This window comes from Papio anubis, chromosome 2 (genome assembly GCF_008728515.1).
Source record: "Papio anubis isolate 15944 chromosome 2, Panubis1.0, whole genome shotgun sequence".
Taxonomy (NCBI): Eukaryota; Metazoa; Chordata; class Mammalia; order Primates; family Cercopithecidae; genus Papio; species Papio anubis.
Genome location: NC_044977.1, coordinates 76,130,451 through 76,152,753, shown reverse-complemented (window position 1 = coordinate 76,152,753; position 22,303 = coordinate 76,130,451). Strand labels below are relative to the sequence as shown.

Sequence of the window (22,303 nt, the reverse complement as noted above, 5' to 3'; positions counted from 1 at the left end):
ATACTATGGTTCTCAATATTGTCTGACTGGTAGAATTTTTGGACAATTTTAAAACAGTCCCTCACCTAGGCCAAATATCAGACTAGTTAAATTGGAATCTTGGGGGTGGGGTCCAGGTATCAGTATTTTTTTAAAGCTCCCCAGATGACTCCAAGTGTGGCCAAAGTTGAGAAGCAGGTCCTGAGTATTGTAGCCTCTGTCTTACATCTTTCCAGTGGGTACCCAATCTAATTCTCCCTTACAAGAGATGGAGAAGGCCTGTTGACTGTTTAGAGTAAGTGTGAAGTATTCACTCTAAACCTGTTGAGGTTGAGGTTGGAGTTCCAATGAGATACTCCCTTTTCCATGTTAAGCAGAGCAAAGCTGAGTGTGGTGAAAGGCCTCAAACCTGAGATGGCTCTTGAGATTTGTAAGGCTGAGCCTTGGTCCCAGTTACTGAATTTGCCCCAAATTGTGAGCCTATTTGGTCTCATCTGCTGTTTCATCACAAGCGATAAGATTGTAGGAGGACAATATTCCAAATGATTTCCCCCCAATAATGGAAACTCTTCTTGCTGAACTCCTAGACCTCAGCCTTAGAAAGGGATTTTTGAGGTAGGATGGAAGGATCCAGATCTTTCAGAGACAGGTGAAAGCCTTCTGTAACTATGGCAACACCCACCTGGGAAAAATGACAACCGCTCAAAATCTTTCTTCTTAAGGACCAATGGATATATCTAAAGAGCCCTGATAACAATCTGCCATGGCTAATACTGGTTAATTGGTGCAAGAGAAGAAGAAAAATAAGGGGATTTGTGAATCAACTTCTGTTTAACCATATGTTTTCAAGGCTTACTGTTTACTTAAGGAAAGATTTTGTACTTTAATCAGATCTGTATATTAGTTACTTGGCTAAGCCAGGATACCTGGGGTAAAATTCAAATGTACTGTGTATATGAAATCCAGGATATAACCAAGAGAGAAATCAGCCCTGAAAGGAAAAACAAGCTACAGCAATAGAAAGAACAGTAGAAAGAGTTTACAGATATGTTTTCTTCTTTCTGTTATAAATGGAAAGTTCTCCACCCTGTACTTCTCAATGCACATGATATTTCCGACCTACTGCCTCTTTGTAGTCTTGCATTTGCTTTCTCAATCCCCTATGTAAATCATCTGACTTTTTCTACTTTAAGACATCCCACTGAAAAAGGGGACCAGGGCAGTGTTCTCAGAGGGATACCAGGAGGTGGAATTTGAGCCAGCAATAAAATATGAGTGCTTTACCACTCCAAATATAGCTCTTTCCTCTCAACAACTATACTCTCAACACACTGGCCTCCTTTAAGCTCCTAGAACTGGACAAGTTCCCTCTTGCCTCAGGGCCTTTGCATATAAGATAACCTTCTTCCTTTGCCAATTCTTTCCTTTGCAAGGCCAAGTCCTTCTCATCCAAGTCTTAGCTCACACATCACTTCAGAGAGCTTCCTTGACCATCCTTTCAATGCAGTTAACCCTCAATATTCGCTCTTTTCTTTGCTCATTTTTTTCTTTGCAACTTATCACAATCTGTCCTTCTCTGTGTGTTTGTATGTCTCCTCCTAGATTATAAGCCATTCTCCACCCTGCTCTGCCCTGAATGGCTCTCTTGCCCTCTCGCTGCTAGTTGGGTTTGACCAATGGGGAAAGATCAGAGGGCAGAAAGAGAGAGAGGTCAACGTATTTATTGTCCTGGCTCCCTCCTGCTAGGCTGCAGCCAAGGCCTCAGTTTCTATCTATCTCCTTCATTAGGTTTTCTTTAATTACCCCTTGAATATGCCATCTGTTTCCTGCTGGGGCCTGACCCACAGAAGGACTAGTCTGATTTATTCACCAATGTACACCCGGAAACTAGCAGAGTGCCTGGTACATGGTAGACGCTCAATAAATATTTGTTGAACACATGAATATAAAACAACTCAGAATCAAAAATTTAAAACATCTTTCTCTTCTCCATTCTTTTTGTTTCCAAAAAGATCTCGATCAAACTCTGGTATAGAGAATAGATAAAACAATGTGGCTGGGGTTGAGGGTAGATGGAGTAGCCCACCAGCACGGCTCCTTCCTAAATTGCTACTCTAGAAACCCAGTACATTAGAGATATATTTTGGACAGATGCCGTGTGGGAGGATGTGGCATCTTACGCAGTTTCAGTAATTGAGGTACACAATATTAGGGGCTGAGTTCAGACTAAATGATGTTTACAACTGTATGTTTCCAGGAAGACTTTGAGTTCATCTCTGGAAGATAATAGGGGTAGGAGTGGGAATGGAAATGGTGCTTTATGAACTCACTAAGAGGATTTGAAATTCTTCTTTTGCAGCAGTCCCTGGGCTCAGAGGAAGCTGGAATAAAAGATGTCCTCTGATTTGATGTGCTTCATCCAGTATTGCCAGATAAAGGTGTGTCATCCAGATTCCCCTACCCTAACGTGCCCCTATATTAAACAGCTTCATAAGGCAGAAAGTGACAGAGGAAGCCACCTGCTTCTTAGGTAGTCCTAACTCCTGAGTAGAAAGAGAGGCACAATGGGTGACAGAGGACCTGGACATGTACGGCTCATGGTTCACTCAGGGATGCTGAGCCTTGGGTTGTATAAAGGGGAGCTTGATGGGAAGCTCAGGCCAGGTTCGAATTTTTTTCCTGGGAGGGGAGCCAGAGTTTGAAACAGATCTGCAGCCAAGGGCCTGGCTGGGCTTGTTCCAGGAGCTGATAATGATCTCAGTGGAAAACTTCCACTGTTGTACTCTCCTCATTGTCTTCCTCACTTAGGGACCAAAGCTGGGCCTGTTTCTCATCCACAGACTCAAAGAACAAATTAACTCCTTTAAGCTGTGGCAAATGGGAATTCTCTGTGAAGTTAATTGATACTGGGGTGGGGGGCCAGGGGGATCCTGCAGGAAGGCTGAGCTCTGTGAGCTGACAGTCTACTTTCTCACATGTGAAGGCTGGGCTCTATTAGCATTAATAGGTGTTACATGGGCATAATTAGGCCACAGATTCTCGTAGCCTCTTTTGACTCAGACAAGGCTGGAAATCAGATTCAAGGAGACAAGGCTCATCTTTCTGGCTGCAAGCATTCCTAGAAATGCAAGCAAAGTGCTCCCCAGTTATGGGTGTCAATGTGAGTCTGGATCATTAACATGTACAGAATTGCCAAATCTCACACTCATCCATTGAGGCTGGTTTTTGCCTTCTATACCCTTCTATTAGAATGATTCCTGAGTTTTGGTCAATCTTCCTTCTCCCTGTTAAGTGAGCAATGGGCCGAGACAGAGTTAAGAGGAAGATGGCAGGAGGTCATGGTACCAAATAATACAAGTAATAGTTACTCTCAAATAATGAATTTTCCACATCCTGGGCAGGCGGTGAAGTGCTCCACGCATGTCACCCCACACCACCCAGCAGCCCCACTGCAGCAGCCATTACATTTACTCAGGAAGCTGAGGGATTGAGAGATTTAAGCCACTTGCCTGAGTCACACAGCTAGAGAGGTGGTACGATTTCAACCAGGTCAACTGGGCCCTTAGGCACTAAGCATGAATGTGTGTTGCAGCTAGGGTCAGAGCAAGAAGCAAAAAAACCTCTTTCAGCTGCAGGTGTGGCTTCCGAAGCACCTAGCTGAGGAGGTCCCTTCCTGTAACATCATACTTTCCTCAGATGTGGTGCAGAATGACTTCGATTGGGACTAATGATTTCCAGTGGAATTCCCTGTGTCTAAGCCAGGCTTTCTCAGTCTTGGCACTGCTGGCTTATGGAGCTGGATAATTCTTTGTTGACTGAGTGTAGGGGGATGACGTTTTGTGCACTGTAGGAGGTTTAGTGGCACCCTGATCTCTACCTACTAGAAGCCTGCAGTGTCCTGCCCCCCAGTTATTACAACCAAAAATGTCTCCAAACTTCGAAGTGTTCCCTGGGTGGGAAAAATCACCACCCCTAGTAACCACCCCCACCCATCTCTTTTGAGAATCATCTATCTAGATAGACTACTCTGTTTCCCCTGGAGTAGTGTTTGTGTATGTGTGTGTACTTTAGGCAAAGGGAATTTCCCCCCTCATCTTTTTACCTAGCATCCATTATTCAAGCATAAAGAAAGAAAAAGGGTGAGTTATTCTAGTCTGTTTCCTCTCCTCTCTCATTTCCAGCTATGAGCTCAATCTGCTCCCCAAAGTAAAGACTGAACTGGACTTTTCTGCCTTTTAAAATTGGCACATTTGATTTCAAAGGCAGCCATTGGGAAGTCTGCTGCTGCCAGGATGAGAAACCCTAGCAAGGTATGAGCTGCTCACTGCTAGGCAGTAGAGTCACTGCCAGGGATGCTGTCACCAAAAGCACAATGTCAGAATCAGAAACAAATCCCTGCAGGTGTCCTTGGACTGATAACACCCTCGGGGCAGGGGGACAGATTTGAGTGGGTTGGATAAATGACTTGAAGAAGCAAGAATACACAAGAATCCCTCAGACTTAGCACAGATGAGAGTCAAGGATTTATTCCAAGTAAAGGCCCAGAGAACAGAAATGCACAGAGGTACAGTCTCTACTCTGCTGGGCAAGAAGCAAAACGAATGAGTATTTTCCTCTATTCCTTGTGCATAGGAAAAATAAGAGAGAAAAGAGGAGACAGGGTCTGAATAATCTGCAAAGCAGAGCACTATAATCCTTGGGTAACAAAGAGTTGAGAAAGGCAATTTTCTAGGAGAGAAAGAATGGGAGAAATATGCCTGCTTGAGCTAAATGGATGGGGGAATTCTGGATGACATTTTTAAGCCATTAAAAGTTTTTGCACCAAGGAAAACACTAGGTGTTTTCTTAGTGACTTTGAAGTGGAAGACCCAGACTTTATCTTCTAAATGGTGCCCTGACTGTTTGCTCAGCCTGATTTGTGATAGCTGCCTCTCAGAGATGTGTCATGGTCTGATTTTGATTTGGGGTGGGCAGGCTGAAGGAGATTCCTGGCAGAACAGGACCGGGAATGATCACAGATCACACACACACACAAACACACACATATATACACACACACACACAGAGCTATCTGGGTGTTCAAGGTAATGCTGGTAGAAAACTGGGGAGAGTGAAACTTATTGGTGGAAACTATTCTAGGTTAAACAATCAAACACACAACAAACCAAGCTACGTTGAAATTTTATGCAACTTTGGGCTCATGACCTTTTGATTTTCACATTGATTCCAGAGTGGAAACAGGTCCTATTTCAAGATTAGAGTGTTTTGTTGTCCACCTTTTCTGATGCATTCAGTGATGATTCCAAAACCACCAAATGCTCTTGGCAAGTAATACCCTCTTTCCTACTTAATTCATACTATGCAATTAAGACACGTATCATCCATATGCTTCAGATAATGTGCTCTTAACTCACTAAGGTGCTATTTGCTATACCAAGAGTGATTTGATGTCAGGGATATCTTCACAAATTTTCAGAGGAGATATAATCTACTTTTTCTTTTGTCTCAGCAGGAGGCTAGACTCAGGGCTGAGAAGAGGCAGTGTAGGACAGATACAAGTTCTAACTACAGGAGAGCTCATGAGTATGGTACCTCACCCAGATATAAGATGAGGAGTCTGGGTTTCCTTAGCTTAGGGGTCCTCAAACTTAGTGAACCTATGAGTTTCCTGGGGACATGCGTTTGAAATGTTGATTGCTAAGTCTGAGCCCTGAGAGATTCTGTTTGTGGGTGTGGAATGTGGCCCAAGAATGTGCATGATTGACAAGCATCCTGGATGAACGGTGATCCCTGGAATACTCAGATTGATGGAGTGGATAGTTTACTGCTTACATGGAGAAATAAGACTCCCCAAAGCTAGCTTCAGGCTGCTTGTACTAGGAAGTGGGGTTTTAGTTACGTTAGTTTTCCGCTGCTCTGGGAGGCACTTTACTTACAGACAGAGGAGGGGAGGTGATGGTCGGTGCAGAATCGCTCCTAACTCTCATATGACCACTAGAACACTGTGGGAGGGAGATGCTAAAGAAGTTTTGCCAAGTGGCCAGGTAGGAAGGTCAAGGATCTAGCCGTGAGACAAGATATTTAGAAGGGTTATGTTTATAAAAAAAGATTGTTGATGGCAGACAAAGGAAATCAGGATTTAAATACAGATCATTTAAAAAAAACTGCCTATATGTCCAATTCTGGAGGTGTGGTAACACCCATTCAATTGAATATTAAGGCAGTCATTAAAAATGATGGTTCCAAAAGCCACAAAATAAGCTAAAGACAGAATGCAAATGAAGAAATGCAGGCCACAAACTATTCACTATGTTTACAACCAAGTTAGAGAAAAATAATGAACTAATACATAGGGAAGAAACTTGAAAATTCATGAAAATATGAACACTGGTCAAGTGGTGAGATTTGGGGGATATTTTCTCTATTTCTACCTTTTTCCAGAATTTTTCTTTTCTGTGTTTTCCTTACTCTCCATATTTTAAAAAATAAATGGCTTGAGTTTTAAAGCCATTTCCAAGTGGATAGAGCTTTCTCATTTCCCTTTATGAGATTAATAAATTCAAAAGTTCCAAGAGAAATGTTCATACATTCTTAAAGAAATTCACTGTATAAAATCTTGCACCAGTCTGAGGAACCCATCACGACACACCATGCCCCAACCCCATCACTGCTGGCCTCCACCCTGGACCTATTTTCCAGTGTTGCTTTTTCAGTAATAAAGTGAATAAAATCAGCAATCTTTTCTGCCTGTCAGCAGCCATGGTTACTGACTTGGGTATAGATGACTGCTTAAGCCCAAGGAGGTTATAAATAAGCCTTTCAAACAGTTATCAAAAACCAGGACACTGGAAAAATTTCTCTGGGCCCAGAAAATGTCAGTGAGACTACAACATTGTAGCAGGGCTATATGGCCTGCTCTGGGCTGAGCTCTCTTCCAACTGCCCACTGATCCCCTGTTCTCCCACCTTGCTCTGACATTGTCCTCGGCTTCCCACATGCCAGAAAAGCAAAGCGAAAAAAGAAAGGAGTGACAGATTCTCCTGGGACTTTCACTTTGCTGGTTTTCTTCTGGCCCCTGGTCTGTGAGCTAGGGGTGATGTTCAGATGAAATGCCAACAACAGGGCACAGCTTCCTTGGGAATCCATGGGACCAGTCAGAAGGTGCTCCTTAGGATGTACTAAACATTGAGTGAGAAGGCTGGGCTCCATCCAATCTCTCCCTTCAAAATATCTCCTCATAGCCTGAAACCCCTATATTAAAATCACCACAGGCCACACCCCAAAGACCAGAGCTTTGTCTCCAGAAAACCATAGCTAACATACATAATGGGTGTTTGATGTTAAATTCAAATATGGTGGGGCTTTTAGAGGAAGGGATCAGATAAAAATGTCAGTCCTGGATGGATGGGATACCTATGGTGCAGGAACAGATGCCTGTGGTTTCACCTCCTTGCAGTGTAATCCCTCTTCCTTTGAAAACATGACCTTGATTTCCCTTTGAACATCTTCCTTCTCCATTGTCAGTCCTGAAGTTTTGATGGGTTTGACCTCATTGCCTCATTCCTGGGATGGGACAAGACTCAGGCCTGACCTGTCGGAGCTATCATTCTCCTGGCCACAGTGGTTTGTTTAAGAATTGTTGGATGCCCAAAGTCAGGTAAATGAGACTCAATTCTAGTACTCTTGGTGACACTACTAGGGAAGATCAATTCTTTTTCCCCTTCACCTGATGCTGATGGACGTTGGCCTGCAGTGACTGACAGCCATCCTGGCTATCCCTGGGAAGAGGCTGCCTGAGAATGAAACCAGTGTACAGGGAAAAAGAACTGAGAGACAGAAAGAAACCAAGTCCTGATGACATCATTTGGGCTCCTGGAACTAAAGATCTGTGAAGTTTGAAGTTACTTGATCAAAAAATGTTTGTTTACACCCATTGGAGTTAGAATTCTGACACTTCCAAACAAAAGAGTTCTGCAATACCAATGAACAAAGGCAATCTCTATGCATTTCCCAAGTGTATCCTAGGCTGGCCCTCCAGTCAATGGATAGGACTCCAGGTGAGCTCTAGGTTTTAAAATCCGTGATTCCAGATTGGACCACACATCTTCCCCAATGACGGGAATGAACAAAAAGATCTGGGCCACACAATTCATGAGCACATCTGAGGTGTGGCCCATCAAGTAATGGGTGCCGGCCGGTTAGGAGGTTTTACTCAATTATTTAAATAAAGAAATTGGGTTAGAAGATGGTTATCCAAGTTATGCAGAAGAATAGTAGACCTGTCCCTTCCTTAAATTAAATATAGAAACGTTTTGCATTACAAGGATTGAAAAACATTTCAGACATTCTTGGTAAACTCAGTGGTTCCAGTTGTTGCTTTATATCCTCATGTTGTTGTTTTCTGGTTCTTTCTCAGTTTACCAGCAACGGTGAAAAATTACCTTGTTACCTTGTGGTATTGCACAACTAAGGTTCCCTTGCCAAGGTGTGTAGATGAGGTGTGTAAATGGCATGGCCTTGACACAACAATGCAACACTGATCAAAGAAGGCAGGAAGCCCTTTCAGATTCCTGCTCCGTGTCTCCAATTATTCAGGCCAATAACACATGTGCTTGTAGTTGATGCTGGCCTGAGTAAAAAATCACAGAGTAGGCAAACCTTTATCTATTGCTAATTTTTTCATATCTATTTTCTTCTGTCTCCCAGGACCCACTCCCCTTGGGACACTGTAAACCTCTGCCAATTTCCTCTCCTAAGTCACTGTCTATCCATCCTCTTATTTTGGACTTTGCCATTAACCTTCACCTCTAGCCTGGGCTACAAAGCCCCAAATTGCCTCCTAACAGGTCTCTCTGCATCAGCAGTTGCCCTTTTCCAATCAATTCCCCACAGAGCAGCTGAAGCCATCTTTTCAAAATGCAAATTGGATCATGTCACCTCCCTCACTGCAGGGCCTGACATTTTAAGGGCTTTCCATTGCCCTTATTAGAAAGGCCTATACCCTTAATATAACCCTAAATGGCTCTGCACCATCTGGCCCTTGCTTTCCTTCCCAGTCTTATTACTCTATGTGCTCACCCAGCCATGGGACCTTCTGTCAACTCTTCATATATTCCTACCACAGGGCCTTTGCACATGCTGCTCCTGCTACCTGGAATGCCCCTTCCCTTATCCCTGAAGCACCACTTTTTCAGGATGTCTTTTGACTCAGCCACATCCCTCTTTGTAAGCCCTTGCAGCCTCACACTTACTTATATCATAAAATTGGATGGTTACTGTCTATCAACTTCACTAGACTGTGAGGTACAAGAGGGCAAAGACCATGTCCAATTCAGCTCAGCGCTGCATTCCCAGCACCTTGCATAGGTAGCCCCTACAAATACTAATACAACCAGTATTCAATGAGCACTTATAGGGTGTTAGACACTGTTCTAAATTCTTAATGTGAACTCACTCATTTAATTCACATTACAACCCTGAAAAGTAGGGTCATTCCATTTCAAAGATGAGGATAGTGAGGTGCAGAATAGATCAATCAGTTGCCCAAGGTCACAGAGCTATTAAACTAGAAGTCCAGTTTCCAGCTCTGGCATATTGGTCTACAGCCCATACTCTCATACTATTCTGCTGTAACTCACAGGGTAGGTACTCATATCATATTTGCTGAATGAATCAAAAAGCAAACAGAAATGTTCTTTCCCCTTCCCTCACTCCCATCCTTACGTGGAGGTACTTCCTATAGGACCCAGCTCTCTATGACCAACCACCCCTGACAGAATGTGGCTGATCCTCAAGGAATGGTCAAGTTCCCAGCCTCGTCATTCCACACCAGCATCCTTCACCAGGGACCAGCTCACAGTTTCCGGTTGTCCTGTGGTGTGGCCTCCGTCTAAGGCAGCCAGTTCCAATTCCAGCTCTAGTATACACCTGGTCTCAGTGTGTGACTTGAGCCCTGACCTCTAATTTGCAACGAATGCCTTTGTCCCCAGCTCTGCCCTTCGTGTCTCTTGCCCAGGCAGCAGCCCCTGGACCATCTCTGCTTGTCTGCCTTGTCTTTCCTACCTCTGACCTTGGTACATCATCTTGGACTGCCACCTCTGACTTCTGTCATTCACAGCTGTGCTCTCATGCTTCTCTTTAGCATTGTCAGAGTCAAACAGACAAATCAACAAGCCAGCTGCCACAGGAGAGAATATGCCTATCCCTTCAGCTAGAGCCACTGTGTAAATCTTCTGACTGTGATTATGACCCTTCTTGTGAGGAATATCAGGCAAGTTAAGTGCATGGCTTTGCAGTAGATCACACCTGGGATCAAGTCCTGGCCATCAAGTCCTGGCCATCTGTGGTGACTATAAAAAGGTTACTTCTATGAACCTTAGTGTACCCATCTATAAAATAGGTATAATGATCAGATTTATCTTACAGCATTTAAAGAGGCATTCTACATGAAGCCATTAGCATGTCAGGTCATAGCCACTGGTCTATTATGATTATCATTGGTTACAATCAACATCAGCAGCAGCAGTACATTTACCATGGTCATTCACATCGGCCGTAGCATAGTGTTGAAGGGCACAAGCTCTGGAGCTAGAAGGCCCAAGTTTAAATCTTGCTCTTCTACTTCTAAGCAATGTGGCCTTGGGCTACTCAGCCTCTCAGTGTCTTATGTATACCATTTGTAAAATGGAGTAACAACTGTGTCTGCCTCATAGGGTTCTTGTGAGGATTGAGTGAGTTTAGTTTATGGAAAGTGCTTAGAAAAATTCCAGTCCATATAAACACTCAATGTTAGTTGTTCTTGATGTTGTTATTATTTCTACTTCAATGCTATGATTATGCAGGCTGCAAGCTGCTTTAGAGGCATGTTTAGGGACTGGCAAAGTTAAAGCGCTTCTGCAAGGCTCCTGCATTGCGGTGGTATAAATGGTGGCTGTGCCTGCCTGACTCACTCTGTGTGAGCATAAGGGATGAATTGTGTTTTCCAAGGAGAAGGGACTGTACACTCCCAGTTCTAGACACATTGGGAGGGGCCAAAGCCCAGATCTGAGGCTGACAAGCCACTGGAGCTATCCGTTTTTTCAGATCTGTTCTGGGGAAAAATGCTGCCCACAGAAAGATCACACTTCATGCCAGATTAAACACTACAGACTTATTCAATAATATAAGTTACTGACCATGGAAGAAAAAAGAATCCATCATCTTGAAATCTAGCTTTATCTGAAAGATCAAAGTGCTTTCACTAAGCCTTTTATGGCACGTACCTGGTATTCAGACTGTGATTCTAGGATTTAAATATATGCAGATAGTTTAGAATGCTATTAAAAAAAAAAAAACTACTGAATTTTCTAGCAAAATTCAAATGTTAACAGCGAGGGACAGCAGCAAAAACACCAACTTTCCAAGTCTATTCCTTGGTGTATGTGTGTGCAGTGTAGGATGTGAAAGGCTATTTAGGGTCTGCTCCAATGAGGAATGATGAAGCTGTGCTTAGAATATTAGCCACCATCTTTCTTCAACACTGTCGTATCTGATAGAACCACAGAACACACTTTCTTTAATTCCCTGTTTTTCATGGTTTTCTCAAGCTGGTTAGGAAAAAAATAAGCCTGCAGGAGTATTTTCCTTTATTTTTTTTTGACAAATTCTTGCTCTGTCAAAAGGCTGGAGTGCAGTGGTGTGATCCTGGCTCACTGAAACTTCCGCCTCCTGGGTTCAAGTGATTCTTGTGCCTCAGCCTCCCAAGAAGCTGGAACTACAACTACAAACATCCACCACCATGCCTGGCTAATTTTTGTATTTTTAGTAGAGACGGGGTTTTGCCATGTTGGCGAGGCTGGTCTTTAACTTCTGGCCTCAAGTGATCCGCCTGCCTTGGCCTCCCAAAGTGTTGGGATTACAGGTGTGAGCCACTACGCCTCGCCCATGCAGGAGTATTTTCAAATCTAAAATGCAAACCTGCACAGCTGGTGGATGGTGGGAGAAGTTAGTAGCCACAACAGGCTTAGGGGCCAAAACTATGAATCAGTGTGTTTGGGAGGAGAAAGAATTAATAAAAAGTAGCAGGTAACCATTATAGAAGGTCATATGTGTCAAAGACTATATTAATGATTTTAAATGCATTTATCATTTAACGCTCACCAAAGCTATACAAAGGAAGTACTATCCGAACACCTTTATCCATTTGTTCACAAAATTCCATGGATGAGGAAATTGAGTTTTGCAGAGTTTAAGTGACTTGTTCAAGGCCACACAACTCCTAAATGATGAAGGTTTGATCTCATCCCAGCAAGTGTGACTCCAGAACTGGTAATCCTAACCATTAATTAATTAGAAAGACAAAAAATTAGGGCTCCTGTAAGAACTTCAGAGACTAATGATGGTTTAATATCGTGCCCATCTTATCAGTTCACCCTGTCATCTGCACCTTCTAGCAGGGTCACCACTAGCCACAGGAGGCTACTGAAATTTAAATGAATTAAAATTAAATAAAATTTAAACTTCAGGCCATTGCTGTTGAGTACTTAAAATGTTTCTAGTGCAACTAATGGCCTGAAATTTTAATTTCATTTAATTCATTTAAATTTCCACAGCCCCATATGGCTGCCATATTAGACAGTGTTGATCTCAGGAGTTTTTTTCCCTCAGTTTTATCAGATATGGTCAGGGTTGCTTCCTAAAAATCTGAGGCAAACAGGCATTAGTTGCTTTGCCCAAGGATCCTAGAAAATCACGAGAGTTAATCTCCCTTGATGTCTTCTTTAGGAATGGAAACCGCGTCCACTCCCTCCTTAGGAATGGAAACTGAGTGTCTTCCTCACTTGCTCTTTCCAACATTCTTCAACCTCTAGCCCTACTGATTTCCTCATGAGCCACAAGGTGAGGATGATACAGTCAGAGCAGACAAACCCAGGCACATCTACCCTCAGACAATGGTGCACATCAGCCTCAGCAGGGATCTGCTTAACATGCAGATTCCTGGGCCCCACCTCTGTAGAGTTCTGATGCAAGGAGTTAGGGGGAGGCCCAGGAGCCTATGTTTGAATCAAGCACCCCCATGATTCTAAGGCAGGTGGTCTAGCTTTCAGAAACTGCTTCAGAGGCTGAAGTATATATTTATCTGCTGTCCTCTTAAATAATTATAGCACATAAATCTTTCGAGAATAACATAACCTGGGCTGGAAGCCAGGCAGTCATCACTCTGCGCTAATTGCTCACTTCTAAGACATGAGGCAAGGCGCTTAGTCACCAAGGCCTCATTTTTTTTTTTTTTTTTCATCTGAAACATGGGGATGAGGATATCTACTCTTTGTTCTGGGACAAATAGGAACACAGATGTGGACATATTTGAGGAGGATAGAAAGTAAAACCCACTGCATGGACAAGCTACAATTCAGAACCTCGTTTTGTTTGTCCAGCAGAGTTGAAATAGATTTCATATTTTAAAAAGTCCACATTTTAACTTCTCAGGAAAAATTGGAAGATCTGACAGGATGGGGCTCATATTAGATTGGCAGCCTGGTGTGCTTAAGAGCAAGGTTCTGGAATCATATGCACAGGTTCAAATCCCTGCTCTACCACTCTACAAGCTGAGTGACTTTGGATGAGTCCCTCAATCTCTCCATTTCTCAGTTTCTTCAACTCTGAAATGAGAATCATAACAATATTCCTCCCTCACAGTGTTATGACAATGTAATTAAGCAAGCTAATATTTATAACGTGCTGAGAACAATGTTTGACACATTGCAAGAGCTATATAAGGGTTAGGTGGATACATAAATATCCCAGCACATGGCAACAAGCAGCTGGAGCTGAGCAGTGGTCGTCCCCTTCAAATGGGGTTAACATTATCACAGTCTCTATCCAGACACCATCGACTACGGAATCCTTGCTGTAAGGGGCAAACGTATGTCTCCCTCCTCTGGTACCTTGCCCACAAAGGGGCAGATATACTTAGAGCATCTTGGAGCACTACTCTTCTCAAGCTGTCAGTGGTGAAGGACCAGTTTCTTTTTATTTTCAATCCCTTGTGGACTGACATATGGCCCTGATGAGCATGTCTGAGACACAGCACAAAGCACAAAGAGCTCAGTGTGTGAGTTCTATAACACCCTGATTGGTCTATACCCTCATCAATAAGACAAGCCTGCTGAACACGCACTTGGATGTCACCGCAACATCGAACTGCTGTAAGAGTTTCTAAACACTTTTAGTTTCAGTACTAATCTCGCTGCTGATGGGTGATAGTTCTCAGCGAGTGTTATCCTCAGATTCTGCTTTAAGTAGCACCATCACAGAGAAAATCTACAGTACTATTTTTTCCCACATTTAAAAATATTTTTAAAATAATATGTAAAATATTAAATAAATAATATTAAAAAAATTTTTTTTAGAGCCAGGTTGTCACTCTGCTGCCCAGGCTGGAGTGCAGAGGTGGGATCATTGCTTAGTGCAGCCTCAATCTCCTGGGCTCAAGTGATCCTCCTGCTTTAGTCTCCTAAGTAGCTGGGACTATGATCATGTGCCACCAAGTCCAGCTAATTTTTATATATATATAAAAAATATACTTGTGTATATTTTATTGTATATATTAATTATATATTGCATATATGTAATATATGTATTGCATATATGTAATATATATGCAATAGGTTCAGAACAGTCTCAGAAGCTGTCATGGATGCTTTGGTGCCCCAAGCAGCACCAGGTTGGGGCAACTGGGCTCCAGGTGCTCTGCGTACTACCATCAGCTCACAGCTACACCTTCTCCACCTTCACATGGTATGAGGGGCAAACAAGTTCCCTTGGGCCTCTTTTATAAGGGCATTAATCCCATGTATGAGGTCTCCACTTTCACGACATAGTCGTCTCCCAAAAGGCCCCATCTCCTAATGCCATCACCTTGGGATTTAGGATCTTAACTTAGGAATTTTGGGGAAAACATTCAAACCCTAGCATTCTCTTTCTTTAATGCTGCCTTTGGCCAACAGGAGCTGCCTTGCCCCAAGCCCACATCCACAGTCTCATCCCCTTGTTACTCCTCAGCAGCCCAAAGCTGATGACCAACTGACATGATGGTACAAAACATCAGCCCCTTTGTCACAAGAAGCAATTGGCTCTATAGTGCAACTCATCTATCAGAGTCCCCTGTGGGATCAGGCAGAAGCCAGACCCCAGTGGAGACACCATTTCTCACTTGGCTCCTCCCCGTGCCCTGTCCTCCACCTCTCACCCTCCTTCTGCTGGGAGCACTCCCTCAATACATCACAGGCATCTGGACCCGTCTCAGGTTTTGTTTACAGGGAAGCCCATCAAAGACAGAAGCCATCCCAAACTTGGGTTTACCTTCCTCAGCAGCCGATTGGAAGAGGGCACATGGCAGAAACAACATTAAAATCCTGAGGACCAGGCTGGGCATGGTGGCTCATGCCTGTTATCCCAGCACTTTGGGAGGCTGAGGCGGGTGGATCATGAGGTCAGGAGATCGAGACCATCCTGGCTAACATGGTGAAACCCCAAGTCTACTAAAAATGCAAAAAATTAGCCAGGCATGGTGGCGGGAGCCTGTAGTAGTCCCAGCTACTTGGGAGGCTGAGGAAGGAGAATGGCATGAACGCAGGAGGCGGAGCTTACAGTGAGCCAAGATTGCACCACTGCACTCCAGCCTGAGCAACAGAGTGAGATTCCATTTCAAAAAAAAAAAAAAAAAAAAATTCTGAGGACCAGCATCCAGTCACCCAGAGATTAACCCTTGCTATCTGTTTTCGAGGTGAACAGAACCTACCTGTTGCATTAGACAGAGCCAGGGATTCCATGGAGCCACGAGGGGTCTGCTCTGTGGGCGTCATGTCCTCTGTGTATTTCAGGGAACTGATTGGATGACGGGTCCGACACTGCTGAGTGGACATGCCCCCTTCCTCCTCCTCTTCCTCCTCATATTTGGGGACTTGGATGCTGCCTCGGGTCTCACTGAAACTCTGACTAGACATATCACTGTAGCTCTCCTGAGATCTCAGCCTCCCTGGGTAATAGTCTTCTCGGCATTCTTTGATGAAGCTGCCAGCATGTCCTGTCATGGCCAGTGACGAGCTCCTTTTGGGGTTGCTGAAGTGCTTGCCCCACATTTCGGGCTGGGCCCCAGCCCCTTGCCCTCCTGGACTGTAGGAAGTTCTGATGTTGCACTGGCTGAGGAGCTGCAGAGGGCTCTGGGACTGGTTCTGCTCCATCTTGTTCCCATAATGGTAGGGCTCTTCCCGGCTCCTCCAGATGGGGTCCCGGTTGAGACTGGGCGTCTGGCTGGACAGGCTGAGCATGTCCATTTGCAGTGACAGGGGATCTACATCGGCTGACAGCCGGTTGGAACTCACTTGCAGCTGGCTGTGCTGGTTCAGCATGGGCTCCTCCGTCTTGCCCTTGTTCTTGCCAATTTTGGCACTGCGCCGGGACTCCTTGGCCCTGGCGTTCTGGAAGGCGGAATCGGAGGAGTCAGAACCATTGGGGTCTTCCCCAGCACTGCAGGCCCGTGAGCAGAATATCTGGCCCTGCTTCGGAAGGAATGGCCGCCCCAGGAGGGATTTCTTGCAGTGAGCACAGCAGAAACAGGTCTCGGTGGCATGCCAATGTTGACCGTCGTAGGTCATTTGACCTTGGTCGATACCTAAAATAATGAGAGACATTGGAGAGGCTGATGAGCTGCTCAGAGCCCTGCACTGGGACATGAAACACACTGCACCTTGGTTTGTCTCAGGATTCCAGGTGCGGCAGAATAAATTAATAAATCAACAATCAGACTCCTATGTAAATGGTATTCATGTGCTATTATGAGAACTCCTTGTTGTACCAGTGTGCACCTTAACTCATTTGCTCCAAGCACAAAGACTCGAGGTTAAAATGACTTGTCTATGGATCCTTCTGCCTGGGACACATTTCTCCCTGACAAATAGCGATAGTAATACTAACATATGATCATGCCCTGCTTTAACAGCTTTATATATGTAAACTCATTTAATCACTCAACTCCTTGAGCTAGCTTTCTAATATTATTTGCAGTTTTCACATGAGAAAATAGAGGCAGATGAGGCTAAGTAACTTGCGTAGGGTAACATAACTAGGAACCAGAGACAAGATCTGTACCCAGGAAGTTTTATTCTCAACCATGATATTGATACTGTCTCCTTCACTCTAGGTAGGCATCTGCTCAAAAGCCAACTCCTCTGAGAAGTCTTCCTGTCCACACTAATAGTGATTTTCCATTGCTCTCCATACTTACCTGCTGGAGTTTTCTTGATAGCATTAATACCGCTTTACATTGCAACAGTCTATATATGCATCTGTTTATTATTTCTCTCCCCTGCTAAAAGTGAAGCTCTATGAGGACAGACTCATTAAGTTTCAACAGCATCTCCAGGACCTGGAACATGGCTGGTGTATGACAGGGCTCTTTGTGTATAGATAGATTGAGTGAATCCCATTACTAGCATATGCTATTCCGATGGGTAAGTCACAGCAGCAACTCAGTGGATGCTATGGTGAATGTTTTCTCCAATACTCTTAAGTTGAAATCCTAAATCCTAAAGTGATGGCTTTAGGAGATGGGGCTTTTTGGGAGGTCACTAGGTCATGAGAGTGGAGACCTCATGAATGAGATTAGTGCCCTTATAAAAGAGGCCCAAGGGAGCTCGTTTGCCCCTTCCCCCATATGAGGACTCTGCCAGAAGGCATCATTCAGGAAACAGAAAACAGGCCCTCAGCAGACACCGCATTTGCTGGTGCCTTGAGTTTGAACTTCCCAGCCTTCAGGACTGTCAGCAATGCATTTCTGTTACTCAGGAGCCACCCAGTCTGTGCTCTTCTGTTAAAGCAGTCTCAATGGACTTAGTGGGAAATAAAAATGTGGATTTCAACTCTTGTTAAGGAAAAATCTGCTTTTGGTGAAGAAAAACCTAGACATGGTACTGCCAAAGCTATTGCCCCTGTGGGAGCATGCGTACCCTTTGCTTAATTTCATCAGGAAAGGAAGAGGTACAGTTCCTCCCTGTGACAGGACTGTGTCAGGTTTATACAGCCTGGTCACACTGCTTACTAAGGGAGCCTCCCACAGCCCTGGGCGTTCTGCCTTCTCATCATCTCTGCCCTCTTCTGGCTATAGGACTTCATCTCCCTGTGGGACACCATTTCCTGCCATCTTCAGGCCGTGAGCTTTGGGTGGGGCAAAAGCTGACCTGGGGCCCAACATAGGCCAGCAAAAAAAAATCTGCTCTCCTGGCACCCAGGGACTGATTCAGGGGTGGGCAAGGGACCTGCACTAAGCCAACACCTATCATTGCTTTTTCTAAGGCAGGACTTTTGCTAAGGCAGTCACACAGCAGGCGTTTTTTATAGCAGTTGTTAAACTGGCAGAATGGAAGCTGATCACTGCTGGGGCCCCTTCCTGTGGGGACAGCCTGCTGGGAACACAGCCTCAAGCTATGACTGTAGGGTGGACCAGGACCCTTGCAGTCTCCTGATACATAATGATACACGGCTTCCCAGAAACAAGGACTAATGTGACCTTCGTCTTCAGTGGCTGAGAGTTCCTGAGCCTGGACTTTCAAGGAAGAACTTCTGGAGACTTGTCTAAAGAGGTGGCAAACACGAAATTAGGGAGAAGAAGAGAATCGCAAGAACAAAAGGCCACCGGCCCAAGCAGCCTGTCTTTCTCCTCCGCTGTCTATCCCCTCACTTTTGTGTCTATGGAGCCCAGGGAGAGAGGCATGAGGGCAATTCTTCTCTTATTAGCTCTTTCCCAAACTACAGGGTTCTCTTTTCATTTTGGAACCTGGCCTTAGAGACTAAGAGGGGATTTTTTTTTTTTTTTTTACAGGGATAGGAGCAGCCACAAGGGTCACCCCAAGTGGGAGAGAGGGAACTGTGTAAATCAAGTGAATCAACTCCATCTCTCTCTTTTTTTGAGACAGATCAACTCCATCTCTTACAGGGCCAGTGCTCCCCGGTAGCGTGAGAAAGAACCAGCTGGGGCGGGGCTAGAAACAGACAACCTCAAGCTCTGTGGACACTTCCTCCCCAGGCCCTTGGGAGAAAGCCGAGGCAGACATCACAGGGACATAGGACTCTGTAGTAGTTAAGCATAAGGCTCCAGGACCCTGACAAACACAGGTTCAAATCCCAGCTCCATCCCATTGCAGCTGGTTGTAAAGATGCTGAAGGCCATCTGCTGGGGTTCAAATCTTGAGTCTACTGCATTCCAGCTGTGCGACCCTAGGCAAATGGCTTCATCTCTCTGTTTTTGTCTCCCCTTCAGTACAATGGGGATAATCCTAGTAGTTGGTAACTGAGTGAATACGCACGGAGTGCTGAGAACTGGGCCTACTGACCAATCTTCTTTTATTTGCATTAGGACTGAAAGCCTGTGTCTCTCTTTGCTGAGGGTCACTGCCCAGATGCAGTCCAAGAAAGAACGATGAGGCTGCTCTGTCTCTCCTCCCCTCTCCCACCCTCCTTTTTCTCCTCCTTCTCACTCCCTTTCTCAAATGCCTAGAGTGCAGAGAGCTCATGATGGCATCCCTGGGTCCTCTGGTGAGCTCTAATCAGCACAGCATCCAGAGCAGCTGCAGCGATCCCCACTCCCTGTTAGAGGTACACAGGAAGTCCAGTCCCTCTGGCCCGTCTGCCACCAGCTGCTTCTCCACGCTTTGGCAAGGAGACATGCTCAGATGCAGCAGCAAGGGCCTAGTTCCTGGGGATGGGGGCCTCATGGAAGGATGGGCTTGGGTTGGGAGACTGGAGGGGAGGTATATCATAAAGCGGCCTGGCAGGCAGCAGAACGTGGTCCCCGATAAACATCGATGTCAGATGGTCCTCTGAACTGCTCCTGAACTCTAAGCATCTGGAAAAGGGCTCTGCTGTTCAGCATCTAAGCGTTCCTTTTTTATTCCTTCTCTAAGCCCTTTAAGAACTTCTTGGAGGGTGTGTGTGTCTACTGCTGCCACAGCCTCGGTCTGTTTATAGGACTGTTTACTCTGCTGTGCACAGGCAAAAGTACCGTTGCCCTAGCAACGGCTGCCTGACACAGGGCCTGCTCTGAGTGGCTGTATAAATACGGAATATTTGTACGGTATGGTCAGAGGTAAAGCACCCAGTGACTGAGGTATGCGTGCTGTAGAGAGTGTGCTCTTTCGCGGTCACAGGAAAATTATGTTTGATAGAAAAGTGGATTTAAAACAAACATTAGGGACAGCATTTTAACTATAGCAGCAGTAATACTGCAGGCCACCATGGTCTCCTTTTCTGACAAAACACTGACACCTTTTTATGGATTTAATAGGAAAGGAGGAGGGAACTCCAGTAAATGTGCTGGGCAGCCAAAGGCAGACAGTAAGAGAAGAAAACCGAGGGGCCATCGGAGGTGCACATGCTGCAGCAACAGAGAGATTTTTCTCTCTGCCAAGTACTGAGCAAAAATTCTAAGCGGCAGTTTCTGGAGAGGCTCTTAGCCTCCAAGAACAGAAACAGAAAAAAACCAGAAATATGGATGGGAAGGGGTACTGTTGTCATGGACTGGTATTCTGCACACATGGCCCCTCACACCTGAGCAAGTGTGCACTTGCAGACTTGAATTCTCGGTTGGGCAATACTGGGTCAAGACATTGCACCGTTTTCCATGATACTGTCCCACCTGTCCTCTTCTTCACACGTCTTGCCACTTGTCACCATTGATCTTTGCATTTCCTAACTCTTAGTAAAAAGAAGGTTTATGTGTTTGACCACTTTGATCTTGTGAGACATGAAAGCTCCTGGGTACTGAGTCCAGGCAACAGGCTGTGAGAGGGGTGAGGATTTTAGGGGTTAGGGGATGGGGAATTTGCCATCACCCAAACCCCCAGAAGGAAATGCTACTGACAAAGGTCTTCACAGCAGAGCTTAAGCCTGGGCCTGAGTATATGGGACAAGAATGCCCAATGACAAAGCACTGTTGAGCACACGGTAGGTGGCTTGTCCACAAAGTCAGGGTTTTTATCAGTACACAGAACTCTCCAAATACTAGCTAATTTTCTATTTGAATATATCACTTCTTATGAGCCAGGAAGACAAAGCCACTTTTTGTGGTCCTAATAAAACCTTTTAAGTGGGGCAAAATGGGCTCCAAAATGGATTATCTCTATGTCTCCTCACTCTAGGTAAGAAACTGGCAGCTTCTAAACAGACTTCTTGGGACTGTACAAACCACTGGACGATCTGGCTGTGATCTCACAGACATTCAGCCACTGCCAATGTTTTATTTCTCCCCAATGTTGGCTCCTTCCCAAGGTGCCAGAAAAGGCAACTTGAATGAATAAGCCACAATGCAGTACGATCTGGAATAGCCTTGAAGGGTTGAACAAATTGGTTATTTGAAGAGGGAAAATGATTTTCACCATCTCAGATCTGCCACTTGTTGGGGGAGTTAATAGTTTATGGACTATTTGAGGTTCATTTGCTTTGCATTTGGCTGGAATAGCTTTTATTTGTTTATTTATTTTAAGACTTACTTGCCAGAAGCCACTGGGTTTCCTTGACTATCCCTCCCTACCAAGAGGACCACGTTGGTTCCTCCTTCTGCAAATCCCCATCTTGTCCCAAGGAGGCTATGGAAGACATCTGTTTAGATTTTCCTTCTGAGCTTCCCCCACTGCCCTGACCCTCAGTTGTGGGACTGTATGGCACACAGTCCCAACTTGGAGGTGGGCCCTTGACCAAAGCAAGGCTGATAAGATTCTTATTTGGAAGAACTGACCTGCAAGCTGGCAGCGACATAGTTCTTCTCCTTTTGAGAATGCAAATACTAAGTCTAGTATCACTAGTGAGTCATCTTGACCATTAGGTGAAGATAGCTTCTCTCAAATGATGTTAACAGAAAGCAAATTAAGCTGAGATACAGAGAAAAAAATCGGTTTTGTCTGAACCCTTGATCCACCCCTACCTGAAGCCAGTATACTCTTTGGCCTTTCTAGTGTTGTGAATCAAGAAATTCCCTTTTTCAGTTAAGTTAGCATGAGTTGGGTTTCTATCACTTGCAATCAAAGATATTTTAACTACACCCAAAACAAAGGTGACCTCATCACAGAAGGACAAAGCCAACTGCCAAGTATTGCCTCACCTATATGTTGGGCACAGGTGTCACAATATTCTGCATACAAGGACTCGAAGCAGTGGCAACAGTAGGGTCTTCCCTCCTTCATGATGTAGCGCTGGCCGCCCAGCACTGTCTCACACTCGAAGCAGCAAAAGTGTTTCATGTGCCAGTGTCGCCCCTCGGCTTCCGTGCATTCATCTGCAAAGATGATCTGGA

The 22,303-nt window shown here is 44.8% G+C and overlaps 1 protein-coding gene across 5 annotated transcripts in view; it reads right to left on the bottom strand.

Annotated features, from left to right (window-relative positions):
• Positions 1–22,303, bottom strand: part of PRICKLE2 (prickle planar cell polarity protein 2) — a 354,301-nt gene that overhangs the window by 36,883 nt on the left and 295,115 nt on the right. For all 5 annotated transcript variants that reach the window (XM_031663211.1, XM_031663212.1, XM_017955328.3 and 2 more), the window contains 2 exons: positions 22,112–22,298; positions 15,761–16,633 (listed from right to left, as the gene is read on the bottom strand). In XM_031663211.1, the coding sequence (XP_031519071.1) occupies positions 15,761–16,633; positions 22,112–22,298 (1,060 nt within the window). The remainder of the gene's footprint in view (positions 1–15,760; positions 16,634–22,111; positions 22,299–22,303) is intronic.